The sequence below is a fragment of the Phalacrocorax aristotelis genome, chromosome 7, assembly GCF_949628215.1.
Source record: "Phalacrocorax aristotelis chromosome 7, bGulAri2.1, whole genome shotgun sequence".
Classification (NCBI taxonomy): domain Eukaryota; kingdom Metazoa; phylum Chordata; class Aves; order Suliformes; family Phalacrocoracidae; genus Phalacrocorax; species Phalacrocorax aristotelis.
In genome coordinates, this window is record NC_134282.1 from 46,282,815 (window position 1) to 46,297,640 (window position 14,826).

Genomic DNA, 14,826 nt, shown 5'->3' on the forward strand with positions numbered 1-14,826 from the left:
ACAGATGGCACCTGCTTAGTGCCTCAGAGGAATATCCCAAAATCCACAGATCTGGGGTGTGGGAGGGCAGGGAGAAGCAGGATTGGGATGGGTAATTGGGAAGAAGCTGCCACAAAACTCTTAATTTCTAAAAGCTTCCAGCCTCAGCAGCAACAGTGTATCCAGACACCTTCCCCTCCACCATTTTTCCTCATCCCTATATTGCATTAAGTCTTGTGGACTGCTTCCCTAGTCCGGCAAAGAACCCTGCACACCTCCTCATCGCATCCACTGCTGGTCCACCAGGACCTGCAATGCCCAGTGGTACCGTGCACAGGCCAAGTACAGTTGCTTTCTTGTGCTGGGCTCATCCAGGACCATTAACTAGTCTTCCTTGAAAATCTCAGTCTATTGTTCTTGGAAATTATTAAAGGCAATGTTTTTGGAAGATCGTCATGGGTGTCCTACGTGTAGTTTGTGCGTATTGCAGAAAATAAATAAAACCAAATGGAACTTACTTATGGGAGGAGCTTGGCTGCTGACAGCCCACTTCTTCCTTTTTTGAAGATTTTTCTCCAGTTTCTAAGTGAACTGTAAAGACTGATATAACAGCCTGCAAGAGATCGAGTCATCCATGGTCCCAGAAGTCATCCAAAGTGACCAAGCTTACTGGAGAACTAATAGCAGAGCAGCACTTCCCAAGACATAATGCTCTTTCCTGAAAAGATAACAAAGGAAAAATAACATGAAAAAAAGTACTCCATCTTTATAATTACTTCCACAGGTGCTTGCCTTTTCCCAAAGTGCACACCAACACAACTGACCTTTCCTTTCAATAGGACCACACTGCTACAGGCAGGCTACAGGCTACTTTCTCTTCTTCCATGTGCAGATTCAATGGGATGAAGTCACAGGAGCACCTCAGAGGGCAGAATACAGCCCTCAGATCCACTATTTTTCTTGTGACTCTTTCGTGCATCAGGCAGAGCCATTCTTCAAAGCTGTAGCTAATATAAAGAATTTATTCTACCAGTACAATTAATTGCTGTGAGCAATACATTCAAAGAAGCACAGAGAGCATGGGGCTGCATCTTGGTCACTGATACAGCATTGTATGTAGGAGCTTTCTCCTACCTTGGGACTCAGTGACTCTATCCAGCAGCTACTGTAGAAACCTGGCAGCTGCCCCATTTTCCAGGGCAGCGATGACCCAGATGAGGTCTATATATCCTACATATCCAGCTTCTTGGCTGAAGAACACTGTGGTAGAGTGCTTCGGATTTTTTGGCATGAGCCTGGTCACACTTAGCATTTTTATGAAAGTTCCTGCTTCTGGATTCATGCTTCAATATAAAAATCCAGAGGGTACTTCTACTTGTAAGCTTATGGACTTGATGGGTACAAGAAAAAAACAAAACTGATGCAAATCCATGCTACCATCTCCAAAAATGAAACCAATGTGAAATTGTGAATCACAGTCCCTCCTAAGGGGACCTGTGATGGTTTGCAGCCTGACTGATGACACGTCAGCACCCAAGGGTTGAGCTGGTGTCCCAGCCCCAAAGGGAGCACTCAACAATCCCCATCCCGACCAGGACTGCTAAAGCAATTCATTAAAGGTGTTTATGCTGTAGAGATGAGAAAAGTGAGATCTTGCATTACTATGTTTTCATGTCATTGTTCATTATTTATACACATCCTCTTTTTCTGTGGCTCCCCTTTGCAACCTCTGTTGCTGGATTACCTTCAGTAGTGGGCTCAGCTCTGTCTTTGTTTCAACACCTGCAATTTTAAAACAACCTGGTTTTGCGATTAACGAGTCAAAAGCAGGAAATTTAATTCATATGGAGATCCTAAGCAACTGATTGCCTGTTGATAGGTGACTATAAATAGTTGTCTATAGTACTGACTTAAAAGGGACAGTGGTTGCATAAACTTATAAGTGAAACAGATGCCAAAATATCAGTCATGACCTTGTTGAAATAGTTGATAAGGCCAAACTCAGTCATGAAATAACCTAAAAAACGAAATATTATGATTAGTGTCAAGAGCTAATCTCCCAGAAGCCCAGACAATGTGATGCAAAGGAGCTTTTAAAAGAAACCCAACAAACTCATTTTTCATTATCTTCTGCCATCTTATTTCACAAGTAAGAAATCCATTAGCAATTCTGCTAAGAACTAGATAGGCTGCTTAGTTGTTTAACACTGAGATGCTCATATTCCATGGCTATCTTGATGTCCCTGGGAAAAAAAAAAAAACAGAGGAAAAGCAATGAAGTAATAAGTTATTATAACTGTTTCATTAAAACTTAGGACGCTGTAATTTTCAAGTTTATTTGGTATTATATTTAAATGAACCAAAAGGCAACATTGTACAGTAACTTTATAAAATAAAATTATTACATAGTACATTAACCAAAGCCCCATTTAAAAAAAAAAATCCTAAAAACTCATTTGGGGACAGATCCTGCTCTTCCTCTTCTGCACACATAATTTACTGAGCTGATTTCAAGCAGCACTTTCATTTTAGGAGAAGAAAATGGGATTTGCCCCCAAAATGGAGTACCTTTTGTATAATTCTTGCAGGTTCATTTTATCATGTGTAATATATCAAGTTTATAAGGCATAAATACGAAAAACAGTTCAATATGCTCATCATTATTTTAATTAAGTAAGACAATCTAGGACACTTTTTTCAATCACACCAAGGATTACACTGTACCTATATCTTTAATTTGTTTTTTGCTTTTTTTTTTTTAAATACAAAAGTCTATCACATAGTATACAGTATATACTAGTTGATAACTGGTTCACAAGGTTGATCACAATGTTCTTGCAGGTTAATATTGTCAAGATTTCACCTAGCTTGTGTACTCTGGGCAGAACCACAGAGTCCCTCCTTCCCAGGCTGCTCTCCTCCGACGGCAGCACCTCATTGCTCCATCTCCTTACCTATTTTAAGTGAAGAGCTCAGTGCCAGATGTAAAAACCTCTGGGAACAGCTAGGGATACACATCCCAGCAGTGCCAAGGAGCTGCTGGAGGCAGCCAGGGAGCAGAGAGCGAGGCAGCGGCTCCCAGAGGTATTTGTGGAGCGGGGAGGCAGGGAGCCAGGCTCTGCTTTCCCTGCTCTCCTCAGGCTCCCGGCACCACGGAGATGCTCCCAGAGGTTGTGGGAAGTGAATCAAGCCCCAAATGGGGGAGAGATCTGTGCCAAACCATGATGTCCACCTACCCTAATGGAGGCAGGTGCCACTGGCTGCTTGTGCAAAGTGAGGATGGGCAAAAGCACCTCAGTAAATTAGGAGCAGCAGGGATGCTTGGGATGCTGAGTGCTTGGGTTGGGTCACGCCCACGTCACCCACAGCTCCATAACCTGCCAAATCCTTCCCAGGATTTTGGGCATCTCTAATGCAAAGACTCATCCGGTGCCAGCTGGATGAGTCCTGCACTGACAAAAAAAAAAATCCCTGGACAGTCGAAACAGGGGTCCTTACATCTCCTCTAATGCATCAGTGCAAGCACAGCCCTGCCCCTGTAAGCAATAACATCCCCTGCACCCTTCTCACCTCGCCACTTAGATATTCAGGTTTTTTTCTAAAATCAGATTACTAAGATGCAACAGAGGGCATGCTGCTGATTTCAGGTTGGGAAGCAGCAGGGCCAGACCGTTCATGCCAGCGGGGCAGGGGGGTTGGTGAGGGTGGGGGGTCTGCCTGGTGTCCATCCCACACCCATCCTGCCCCTCCAAGGGACTTGTCACCACCAGCGCAGGCAGACAGGGGACTGACACTGTGCCACCACAGGGCCATGCTGGCCTTTCTGACAGTGCCCCACGCTTGCTATCGCTGGGTCAAGGAAGGGCGTAGAAGGGCTTTCTGACACTACCTGGAACCAGGAATAGATTTTTTTTTTTTACATATACAATCAACTAAATTGTGCATAAGGTAAACTGCAGAGTAATGCCCTCCAGAGCACATTCACATGTCTAATATTAGACATCTTGCTGGCAGCTCTGAATCATCCCAGGAGGTTTCTCTACCTGTCTATATTTACTACGTATGGATCCTGAGCTCCTAAACTCAGGTGCTCTGAATCATACCATAGCCGAAGGCAGCCTAAAATAGACAGTGTGAATTGCTCCCTCCCTGCTGCGACTCCATCCTGCAGCATCTGGGAGGAAAGAGAAATAATCTTGGTATTAGGAATGGGACAAAGCTACAGAATTTGGGTCAGGATTCAGGCCAGGCAGGTGCAGATTTTGGTCTAGGGACTTATCCTTGTTCTGTATTTGCTGAGGGGACAAGGGGACCCGACCCTGTGCTTACACTTGTTTTCCTGATAGAGAGGTGATCCCTGGGATCACCTACTCCTAAATAAAATACAGCACACGAGCAGCGCATAAACAGATCTCCAGCTGCAGGAAAGAACTGTCACACATCTAAAGTCACAACAAAGCCTTCGCCTCCCACACATTCTTTCCTCACTACTTTTTTTAAACCAGCCAGAAACAAACAGCGAGTGCAGCACATCCCAGAGAGCCGGAGGAACAAGCATCTGATGCTTTCCTTGCTGCTGTGTCATCGTGTAGGGAGGCTGCTTCTGAAGAAAGCAAATTGCCCTACATAAAGAGCATTCACTAAAAGAATCTCCTTTCCCTTAGAGGACCAGCAAGATCACATTATTTCCTGGATTTTTTTTTTTCCATCTATGCTTGACAGAAGAGTAATACTGTCTGTGTATTTGCTTTCACTAAACATGGCAGGTAATATTTGTCATAGCTTTAGGATTCCTTTGAACCTGCTATTTGCATTTGGGATAAAGCATCAAATGGTCATTTCCCATGGGATACAGACTGCTTGCTGTCCGGTAGAGTCACCCATCATTCTTAAGTATATTAGCAAGAGGGAAGAAAAAGATCTCCCTGTGCCAAATGCACTGCATTAACAGCAAGTTTCCACTAGTGCTGAAAAACTGTGCCCTTAATGTAAGTGCTCAGTAACCGCCAGCCCTGCTGTTTGAGGAGCACTCTGAACTGTACAGAAGGCTTGCGGGAAAAGAACCTCCATTAGTACCCATTATGCTGTGATTTATGTTATGAGCTTAAAATAGCAAAATTAAACAGTTCTATTTAATCTACAGTCTAAAAAAGGCACGAAGACTTTGTGAAAAAAATTATAACTGTTCAGATTACATTTCCAAGAACTTTAACAGAGCGTTGCTTTGATTTGCCAGCTTTGCTTGCTGGCAGGAGTGAAATTGAGACAATTTCACTGTCTGTGGAGGTAAAGAATACCCTTTTGGCAAGGCAAGTTTACCAGCTCTATGCAAATGTTATTCAACAGAAGCAACTAAAACCTCTTGTGATTGCTTTAAAACATAATCTTTTTGGTCTGCAGCACATTGCACTTATCTAAGTACTCAGTGATGATAGAGTGGGTCTTAGGGCAAGACCAAATACAAAGAGCCCTTTTTAATCTGAACATAGGAATGACTCTGTTCATGGCTACACAGTCTGCTTTCAACCAAATGATCATGAAATACATAAATACTATAAAATAAATACAAATACATTCAGAGTTTTCTACATTGTAGAGAGCTGTAAGACTTTCTTAGCTCCCTGATGTAATGCATATTGAACATTCCCTTCTATACAGTGCTACCTCCATTAAATGCAACATAGCTCAGACAACCTTCCTCTTTTGCCTGGATTCTCATCAGTCTCTGATTCTGTAAAACATTATATTGTTTCTTTAGGAAAAAAAAAATATTGCACTTTTAAAAATGCATAAAAATTGAACCAAGTTCCCATTAACTCCACCACACAGTCTTCTTTAAAATAATATTTAAAAAAAAAAGTCTCTTGTTGTTTTGTGTTTTGCCTACATTTACAGCACTCTCCAACAGGATATCCTCAGAACATTCTTCCTTAGCAAATTCCTTACAGTTTTGCCATCAGACGTTTGAAACACAGCATGAGCTATCTGAGATACATGCGGCCGGCTGGGAGTTACGGGTCTGTCCACAGGTTCAGGATTTCATTGTACAAATGGGAACTACAATGACCAGAATAACCGTACAAGCTGCCGCTGCTATCAGAGCGGCTATCTTGCAAACCTTTGCTCTTCTGAACTCGGCTTCTTTGCGTTTTAATAAGGAATCATAGCCAGGAGTATAAATGTCTTCCATCCAGTATTCTAAGTTGTTTGGGTTTAAAGATTCTTGAGTCTAAAAATTAAAAGGAAACAGTCGTTAATTGTCTGAGATCTGTCATTAATAAAATAGAGCTGATGTGCCTGAAGGCCTCCCAACTGCATCTGGGTCTGCTGTCAGGATAAAGTGGGTTATTGCTGCTTCTCACATCCCATCAACACCTGGTCCCAGTTCTGTAAGGCTGACGAAAGTGGCAATAAATACTGCAAAAAATAAACTCCTACAACTACATAATTCTGCTGCAAAATCCCTCGCGTACCTCTGATTTGCCAGGAACTTCATCATCTAGGATGGCATTTAAATAAAATCTCTTTAATCTGCTAGACAGCAGAGATGTCAGCAACTACCAACCTGTTACTGCTTTTTGAATCATTAAAGCCCAGCTGATGGGAAGGGTTCTTGACTTATACTCCTCATGTGCTACATTTTATAAAGCTAACCCTAATTTTGCTACCAGAAGTTGTTTGCAGGATGTGATTGCCCAGCCCCATCTGTCACCCTGCCCCTCTGGACAGGCTATTTGCACACCCCCTCTGGAACAGCAACGTGTGGGGACACCAGCCCTTCGTTTCAGCAAGGAAAAACACAGCTGCAGGCAGCAGGTGCCAAACACCCCACAGAGAGGAGCTGCAAGTGGGTTTCCAAGAAATCACCCAGGACAGAGCAGCCCTCAGCTTTGAGCTCTCCTTCCAGCTCCATCTTCTGAAAAACACCTTGGTCCTGTCACAGTTTTAGGGGCAAGACAAGAAAGGGAACTGGTTACCTGGCATATGATTTGATACTGCACATTACTCTGAACCATCTCCACAGATGAGACCATTTAACCCCAACGACACAATCTATATTTCCACAGGAAGCAATACTCCGCTCGCTGCCAAAGTCTGAGCCTGTCTGGGTTGGAGGTCATTTTAAGAGTGTGCTTAAGACATGGAAGACTTTGCCCTCCCATTCCCCACAGGTAACAAAAAATTACAAACCAAAAACAATAAAAGTGAAAGAAATCTGAATTGGTCAGAAAATTAAAAGCAACCTGGGGAACTTTATCAGTGCCTCCATCTGAATGTGTTTTGGTTTTTTTTCTTCTTTTAGTTTTCTCTTCCTTAGAATTTGAGCTCTGGTTTTTCCCCTTCATCCTTTCTGTTAGGGAAAATGGGGGTAAAATGGGGGGAAGCCAAACACTAGGCATTATATTACATTTACCAGCAGAAGGGAATACAGAAAGAATATTTTGAAAAATGACAGCTTTTCCTTAAAGCTGTGTCCTGTGTCGATGACTCCAAAAGGCCATTTCTTTTAAAAAAATTAAAAATATTCCACATAAAAATGTTCCAATGAGAACATCCTAACACACACCATTTCTGTGCTCATAACGGAATTGATCCAAAGCTCATTGGGACTCCACACAAAGAAACTCCAGCTGACTTGAGAGGGATTTGGGTAAGCCTTTAATTGGCTAATTCAGATTTTGTAGCCATGAGCTACTGGTTGAAACCTTGCTTTGCCTAAAAGGAGTGTTTTCTTTACATACAAAACTACCACAAGAAGTGATTTTATAGCTACCTCAGAAATAAACAATTAAAATTGAGCAACGGTTTTATGATCATTTAATGGAGATCTCTATGATAGCGCTAGTACGCTGAAACAGAGGTCATCAGCCGACTCTAAGATTGTACAATTTGGGCTCTGAATGACCTATTCCAGCCTTCTGAAAAAAAAAAAAATCAGCAACCTCTTTCTAAAGGCGTCAGAAAATGGCCTGACAATGTTTCGTTCCAGTGGATCATCATACACAAAGCAAAGCAACGAGAACTCATACGGCCCCGCACCTGGGACAAGCTTTGGCCTGACTAGTTTTGCAATTTCTTTTTTAAAGGAAAACTCAGCAGACTTGTCAAGTGCCAGGAGAAATTTTAAATAAACAAAAGTAGAAAAACCCCAAAGACAGCCATGTTATGCTTCAAGGAAATTGCAGTTTTGGACCTCTCTGCCTTGGTATTGACCTTTTAACTACTTCAGAAGGAAGACGCATTATTAAAAAGGCCCATTACAGTTAATCAGCTTCCCTTCCCATTTCATTGCCAGACATAGGAATGTTCATTAAAGCATAATGTATTTACTTTCAGTTCTAATAAACTTAATTACTGGGGAAAAAAAACCCACTCATCAGTCTGTGTCTATTTTTTAAGTTTGTCAGTAAGCTCTATTATAAAGTCTAGACATGGGCTTTGTGGAGTAGAAGCAATTCTGACAGTCCTTTTGGAGGGAGAGAATCAAACCAGTAAAGTTTTATCACCTTTATCCTAAAGATAAATGATGGCAATAAGCCGATTTCTCTGATTTGTTCACAGTCGCACAGAGCTGCTTACAGGGAACGAAACAGCCCTACAAGAAGCAGATGGAGAACGCTTCTCCCAGGGGAGACTTGCTTCCAAATATCACCTCCCTTGTTGCCTCCAAGCAGCAGGTAAGGGATGTTCTGTGACTGCCTGCTGCAGAGGAAGTCCTTTCAGCCTATCCCTACTCTAGCATACAGTCTGCAATGCCAGGGTTAGGAATTTAGTAAGCCGTCTAATGGTTTTTAAGTCCCAAAAAGCAGCAGGCAGCTGAGGCAAGGTGCAGCCTGGTCCCTGTACTACCTGTTTTTTTTTTCCAAGTGCACTTTTGCCGCAGCAAGTAGCAAGGGCTGGTGAGAATAGAGAAGTTTGCACAAGACAAGCCAGGAGATGAATTTGTTGTGCACAAATTCCTGCAAAAATGCTTGTGGGAGTTGCACTACAGCACTGTGTGTGTGATGGTTTTCATTGCAAACCAGCTAACATGGGGTCCTGAGGCACAGCAGTTCTCCTTGGGCTATCCGAGTCTTTCTCACAGTATCCTGATGCTCTACTAGGGCTTAGTCTGATGGGTTTGGGGCTGGGGTAAGTACCTCAGCACTGAGCCATTGAGAGCTGGTGTGGAGCAGCAAGTCTCAGGTTCTTGCATGCCACCTTTCCTGGCAGAAAAGCTTTGGAGGCAAGCAGACTCCCTGCTTGAGTATGGCTGCACCACACAGACTGTTGATCATGGAGCTGTGTTAGTGTGGTGCTGATAAGCCCTGAGTTGTAGGTCAGTGTAACCCAGCTGCTGCCGAGCCTGTAGTTAACTGAGGCAGCTTGCTGTGCTCTGAGGCATGCACACACACACGAGGAGCCCAACACATCTGAGGTCTGCACCATTCCCCCGCTGGCTCTGCATGCTGCTGTATGAAAGCATATAAACAATACACAGTGATCTGTGCATCAGTATGGATTTCATTATGTGATGCATTTTGTGTTTCGTGACCAAATATGGCAATATTTGGTCTTTACACATTTTGGATGTCATTCATCATGCTTCCTTTTAAACATGTGATCAGGTATCTTCCTTCCTAGAAGATGTCTTGTGTCTATCAGGCTAGACAGGGTATCCAATGTGGGCACACAGTCCTGGGTCTGGGTAGTCCATTGTATAGCAGGATTGTGATTTCAAATACACCACAGTTTGGGAAAATTCAAATCCAAATTTTGGATTTGTCTCCCAGTAACTTGATCAGCTTGTTGCAGAAGAGCCTGCATACTTCCAAGCTGAACTAAAATGCAGGCAAGACAGACCAGTAGCTAGTCTGCTTTTCACACGTCTCTGGATTCCAACAGCCACTTCAAAGCTGCAATGGTGATGTGTTTCAAAAATAGTCATGGTATTGAGGGTTTTCTACAAGCATTTTGTGTCTCATATTCCTAGCAAAATGGCAAAAGCCTTAACACTTAAATTCTCTGTGAACAGTTCAGACAGGACAAGGATAGAAGAAAAAGCAGCAATGCCAGCTCCTGCACCACTCTGCCTTGCTGCAGTTAGGGACCGGTTCATCTCTGCACCCTTTTACCCCTAAACTCTTCTTTAGAGCTACTAAGACCACAATGGCTTAGCAGACATCTCTCCGTTGCAGAATAAGCTGGGAGCACCAACCTGTCAAGGATCACCATTCAGCAACCAACATCCACACTTTTCTTTGTCCCTGGCCAGGATGGGTAGGGATCAGTAAGGTTAGAGGCTTGACACCACATAGCTCCTTCCAGAATTATCCAAATCCCTTCTTAAATGCATATTCTGGCAACATCCATTCGCAATCAAGCCATTCAAATTAAGCAAATGGGACTCACTTGTAGATCCAATGCTGCAATCTTGCCTTTATCCCCCGAATTCCTTGTATATTCCTCTATGGTCCATGATGGCTGGGCACGTTTCACTTCAGCCAGCTCTGTCAACCTCATATCTGTGTAGAGCGGGTTGCTTTTCATGTGTGACTTGAGTGATGCAGGGTAGGGATGAGGACTAAAGACTTGTTCAATCAAGAAAGCATCTTTTGGTTGTTTAGAGAGTCTATGTGGCTGTGGGATTTCGTATTGCCTGTCTGCCTGCAATAGGGTTCAAAAGAATTTGAGAGAAGAAACAGGACTACGAGGGGGTTAAACACAAAGGACAGAGATATTCCTTTCAGACTCACCATATGATATTGCTTAAGCCATGGTAAGAAAAGTACCAGCTAGGACAAAGTTTTTTGGGTGGCATTAATCCATTTGCCCACCCTCTTCTCACAATCAGACCAAAGAGGTATTTTGCAGGCACAACACCTTGTTCACCATAACATGGACACAAAGCCGATTCAACAGAGGAAATTTAGGTTTTGTACTGTTTACTTCCTATATTGGCTATAAAACTATTCTGAAGACAGCTCTGACATCTAGAAAAACCTAGATGATCTGGAAAAGCTGAGAACCCCATGCAGGCTTCCAGATTTCTGTTTCCAGATCAAATCTTGACATGAAGAAGTCCCATGGGAAGCCCCCAGGTAGCACCCCCTTAACACCACACCATCCATAGTACCAATCCAGTGTCAGCCATGGTCTACTACAGGAGTGAGGAAGGGACTTTCAAAGCCAGCATTTCATCCTGGGCAGATCAATGTACAGAAAAGCCAAGGTTTGAGCTTACTGAAGTTAACCTTCTTCCCCTTCTGCAACCTGCTAATAACCCATGGTTTACGGTTTCTTGTTCATCCAACTACACTTATTTCCATCAAACCTCTTCCTCTCCTTTCTCAACCCTTCTCTGCCCTCATTCATCCCCGTAAGGAGGCACAATTTGCCCTTTGTGTGGTCCTGATTGACAAAAGGGCTGAAGGACCCCCAACCCTCTCCACTGTCCATGAAACAGAAACAACCACCCACACCATGCACAGTTTCAACTGAGGAGCAACCAGAGCCCAGCGCAAGGATGGCCACAATAGCTGTGCAATCTGTGAAGATGGAAGTAGGCAGCTGTTGGGAAGGATGGGCAGCTTTTCTGAGTGACCAAAACAAGACCACAGCTATGCTGCATTTCCTCAGTTTCCTCAAGACTCACATAAATGACTGTGAAAGCCAGATATAAAGAACATAACTACAGTTTGTGTCTCACAGTACACATACAAGAATTCTTTTCTTGAGATTGGAATCCATGAATCTATTTTGCTGCCTTTTAAATATGCACATACTTCTCTGATAAAAGCCATCACAATGCAATTTCAAAATATCCCTTCTAAAACAACCACTAGAGAATTTCAATTTTCCTCACACCCTTTTCACCAAGGTAATTACCCAGCTTCCTTATATCAGCACTGATGATGAAGAATGCCATCATCTTCCAAAGATCTCACCCGCATTACACACACACACCCCCCCTTTCAAAAAAGCAAAGTGCTTCTGAGGAACAACTTGACCATATTGCAGCTGCCAAGCAAGAACATATAGGTACAAAATCACTCAATTATGGTAACAATAAAGACAGGCATAATATGGCAGGCAAAGTATTGTCATACCCTGAGGCTTGTGATGACTGGGGAAGACATTCATAACTAGATTATTTTTAAGTGCTTATTATGTGAGTTAAAGTTGAAATTACCTCTTTAGATTTCCTGTGCCAGTCCTTATTTTCTCCTCCATCTCTATCTTTCATCTCCTCTTCCGTAATGCCAGCTTGGTTGGTGTAAGTAATAGCTCTCCAGTCTCGGGGAGAATTTGAAATACTTGCTATTTTGGATTCAGTTGCACTATTTTCCTCTGTTAATGATCTGGATGACCTCCTAGTAAACAAACTTTTTTTTAAGGCTTTTACTCGAAGGCTCTCACTATTGCTTCCACTGGCATCTGAACAGCACCATTCTGGATTATTCTCTAGTTTGCCTCCATGAGGAGTATTGTGGCACTGAAATATCTGTGGGGAGTTACTCTCATCTGATGCAGCCTCACTCGTCAAAGAATTGAGATCTATTTGTACGCTGACCTTCTCTGGCTGCTGAATTTTTTGATCCAACTTGCTCAATTTTCCCAGGACTTGGGAGATTTCTTCTCGGACGCCTGAGAGAGATTCCAGTTTCTTCTCTATTTCACCAATCCTCAAAACTAATTTGCAGACACTCGTTTTCAGTTCATCATCTGTGTTAGTAATATCTGCCCGGACCACTTTTTCTAATTTGTTACAGGCACTCCCGTTGGAGATTTTACTCAAATTGTGCTCAGGAGAGCTCTCACAGTCTGATTTATGCACCTGAGACAAGGAACCGGTGCTGTTGTAGCATGAAGACTGCATCACTCCCGTTGACCCACTGATACTCATATCGTCCAAAAACCGGAAAATGTCGCTGATGTCATCACTCACAATTTCAGAGTCATCATCCGACTGCTTAAGAGAGTGCCGCTCTCCGTACTTGGCTTGGCCTGCTGCGCACAAATCCTTGCACTTCTTGTGATCCAGAACTTGCTGCTCTGTTTGTGTCCCAACACTCGTGGTCCTGTCAATGCTTAAGATCTGAACAGGAGTGCAATTAATGCTTTTATCCTTAAACTTTTTGACTGGCTCATGTTTCTCCACATCTAGAATGGAAGGAATTTCCTTGGGCTTATGCCCATTTGGTTTCACAGCATAGTTTGCCTGCATAATTGGTTGCTGATCCTTTGCGTTTAGGTAGGACTGATGCCTGTCAGTTGAAGGAAAGTTTGGAGATGGGTTGTTCGAATTCTGGTATCGCAGCTTCTCTTCAGACTGCTTCCTATTAAAAAATGATCGTTCAAAGTCAGGTACCTCCTCAGTATTTAAACTCCAGCTTTTAGCTGGCCAGGCAGTTTGCTTGGTTGGCTTTCCAGCCCACTTTTTGGTGTCCTGGGGACCAAGAATAGTAGTTGGGCCAAAGTATGTTGAAGCTTGAAGATCATCTAAACTTTCATGCTTCACGCGTCTTTTGTCTGGTATAGGAGAATAAACTGGATTCAGGTACTGGCTGCTGTATGGCATTTCAAAGCTGTGGTTGAAGAAAGCCTGCTTAGAGCTTTCTTTCCTGTTCTGAGGCTCTCTGTGTCCATCTTCTGGCTTTTTGTTGGACGGTATTAAGTTGGGAGATATTGTAATCAGATTATGAAAATCTTCTTTGAATATATTTCTTTTCTGGACACACGACTGCATCACAAACGGCTCATCACTTGAAATGAAGGTTTCTTTTATGCCTGCACTTATAGGCAAGGAGTCCTGGTCTGAAATAGATTCATTTTCTATGTTCATGGGAAAGTATGTACTCTGCATCTCACATGGTGGAGACGTGGCAATGGAGTAGGATGCCAGCGCCTGCAGCCTGTCCAGAGAGGCAGCCCGGCCCTTCATTTCCTTATTAACACCAAGTAAAAAGTTGGGTTCTGATGAGGGAACAAACTGTTGACAGTCTTTGCAGTCCATCTTTCTGCATTTTGAAGACCTTCTGACTGGAAAGCCCCGGTTAAACTCCTGGTCGTTCAGCTCACAGTTGGGCACACAGTCTGCCATATTGCAGATTTCTGTGTCAGATCTACAGGACTCAAAGGACTCCTTCTTCTTCACTTTCTGCCTTGCAACTGGAAGTTTCTCCTTGGCCACGCCCCCATTCATTTGTATGAGGTTGAATATTGTTACTATATCTGCTGCAACCATGATTTTCTTTGATTGCTGATTGTTTACAGTGCATCTCATTTTGTCTTTGAACAAAGTCGCTGGGAAATTAGGATCCAGGCAAGCGGTGTAAAAAAGCACACTTCTGAGCTTGGCCAACTGGGATAAATCAAACCTCGCACACAGAGACTTGCAGAGGTCCTGGTAGGAAACGGTATTCTGCTTCGTGTCTAGCTCCTCCAAGATCTTCACCAGGAAGAGCGAGGATTCCTGGCTGGACTCCATGGCTTAAGCGTATTTTGTTGTTTAGCCTGGAAACTGCATTCCACTTCTACAGCAACACACAACAGCAAACAAAAAAGATTGTAAGTCACCCACAGGTAATATTCAGGACCCTGTAATTCAGGCACAGATGGGACTTGACTCCCTAGCCGTGTAGCTGAGGGCTTGCCTGTATAACCCATCCTCATGGTTCTGAACTTCAGGCTGTAACGCTAGCATTGATGAAACCAATACTTAAATGGTATTTAAGCCAAAGAGGCTCATGTATGTCAGTATCTACTAAAGCAAGCAAATGAATAAACGGCAGAAACTCTGAAGGGGCTGAACCAATGGCAGATATACAATCATAGCCTGCTTGCTACAGGGCTTTCACAGAATTT

At 43.1% G+C, this 14,826-nt stretch overlaps 1 protein-coding gene across 1 annotated transcript; it reads right to left on the bottom strand.

Moving 5' to 3' along the window:
- Window positions 1-1,803: 1,803 nt before the first annotated feature.
- On the bottom strand, window positions 1,804-14,477 carry MINAR1 (membrane integral NOTCH2 associated receptor 1). Its single transcript, XM_075100555.1, has 3 exons — window positions 12,152-14,477; window positions 10,372-10,626; window positions 1,804-6,208 (listed from the first exon to the last, which is right to left on the bottom strand). The coding sequence occupies exons 1-3, from the start codon at window positions 14,447-14,449 to the stop codon at window positions 6,011-6,013; spliced, it is 2,751 nt and encodes a 916-aa protein (XP_074956656.1). The 5' UTR covers window positions 14,450-14,477; the 3' UTR covers window positions 1,804-6,010.
- Window positions 14,478-14,826: the final 349 nt, after the last annotated feature.

What these genes read in the sequence shown, in the direction of transcription:
- MINAR1 (XM_075100555.1), bottom strand. Translation starts at nt 14,449, where the DNA reads ATGGAGTCCAGCCAGGAATCCTCGCTCTTCCTGGTGAAGATCTTGGAG. An exon ending in GGCACAGGAAATCTAAAGAG is followed by an intron (nt 10,627 to 12,151) that starts GTAATTTCAACT and finishes ACCCTATTGCAG; the next exon opens with GCAGACAGGCAATACGAAAT. An exon ending in TTGCAGCATTGGATCTACAA is followed by an intron (nt 6,209 to 10,371) that starts GTGAGTCCCATT and finishes TTTAATTTTTAG; the next exon opens with ACTCAAGAATCTTTAAACCC.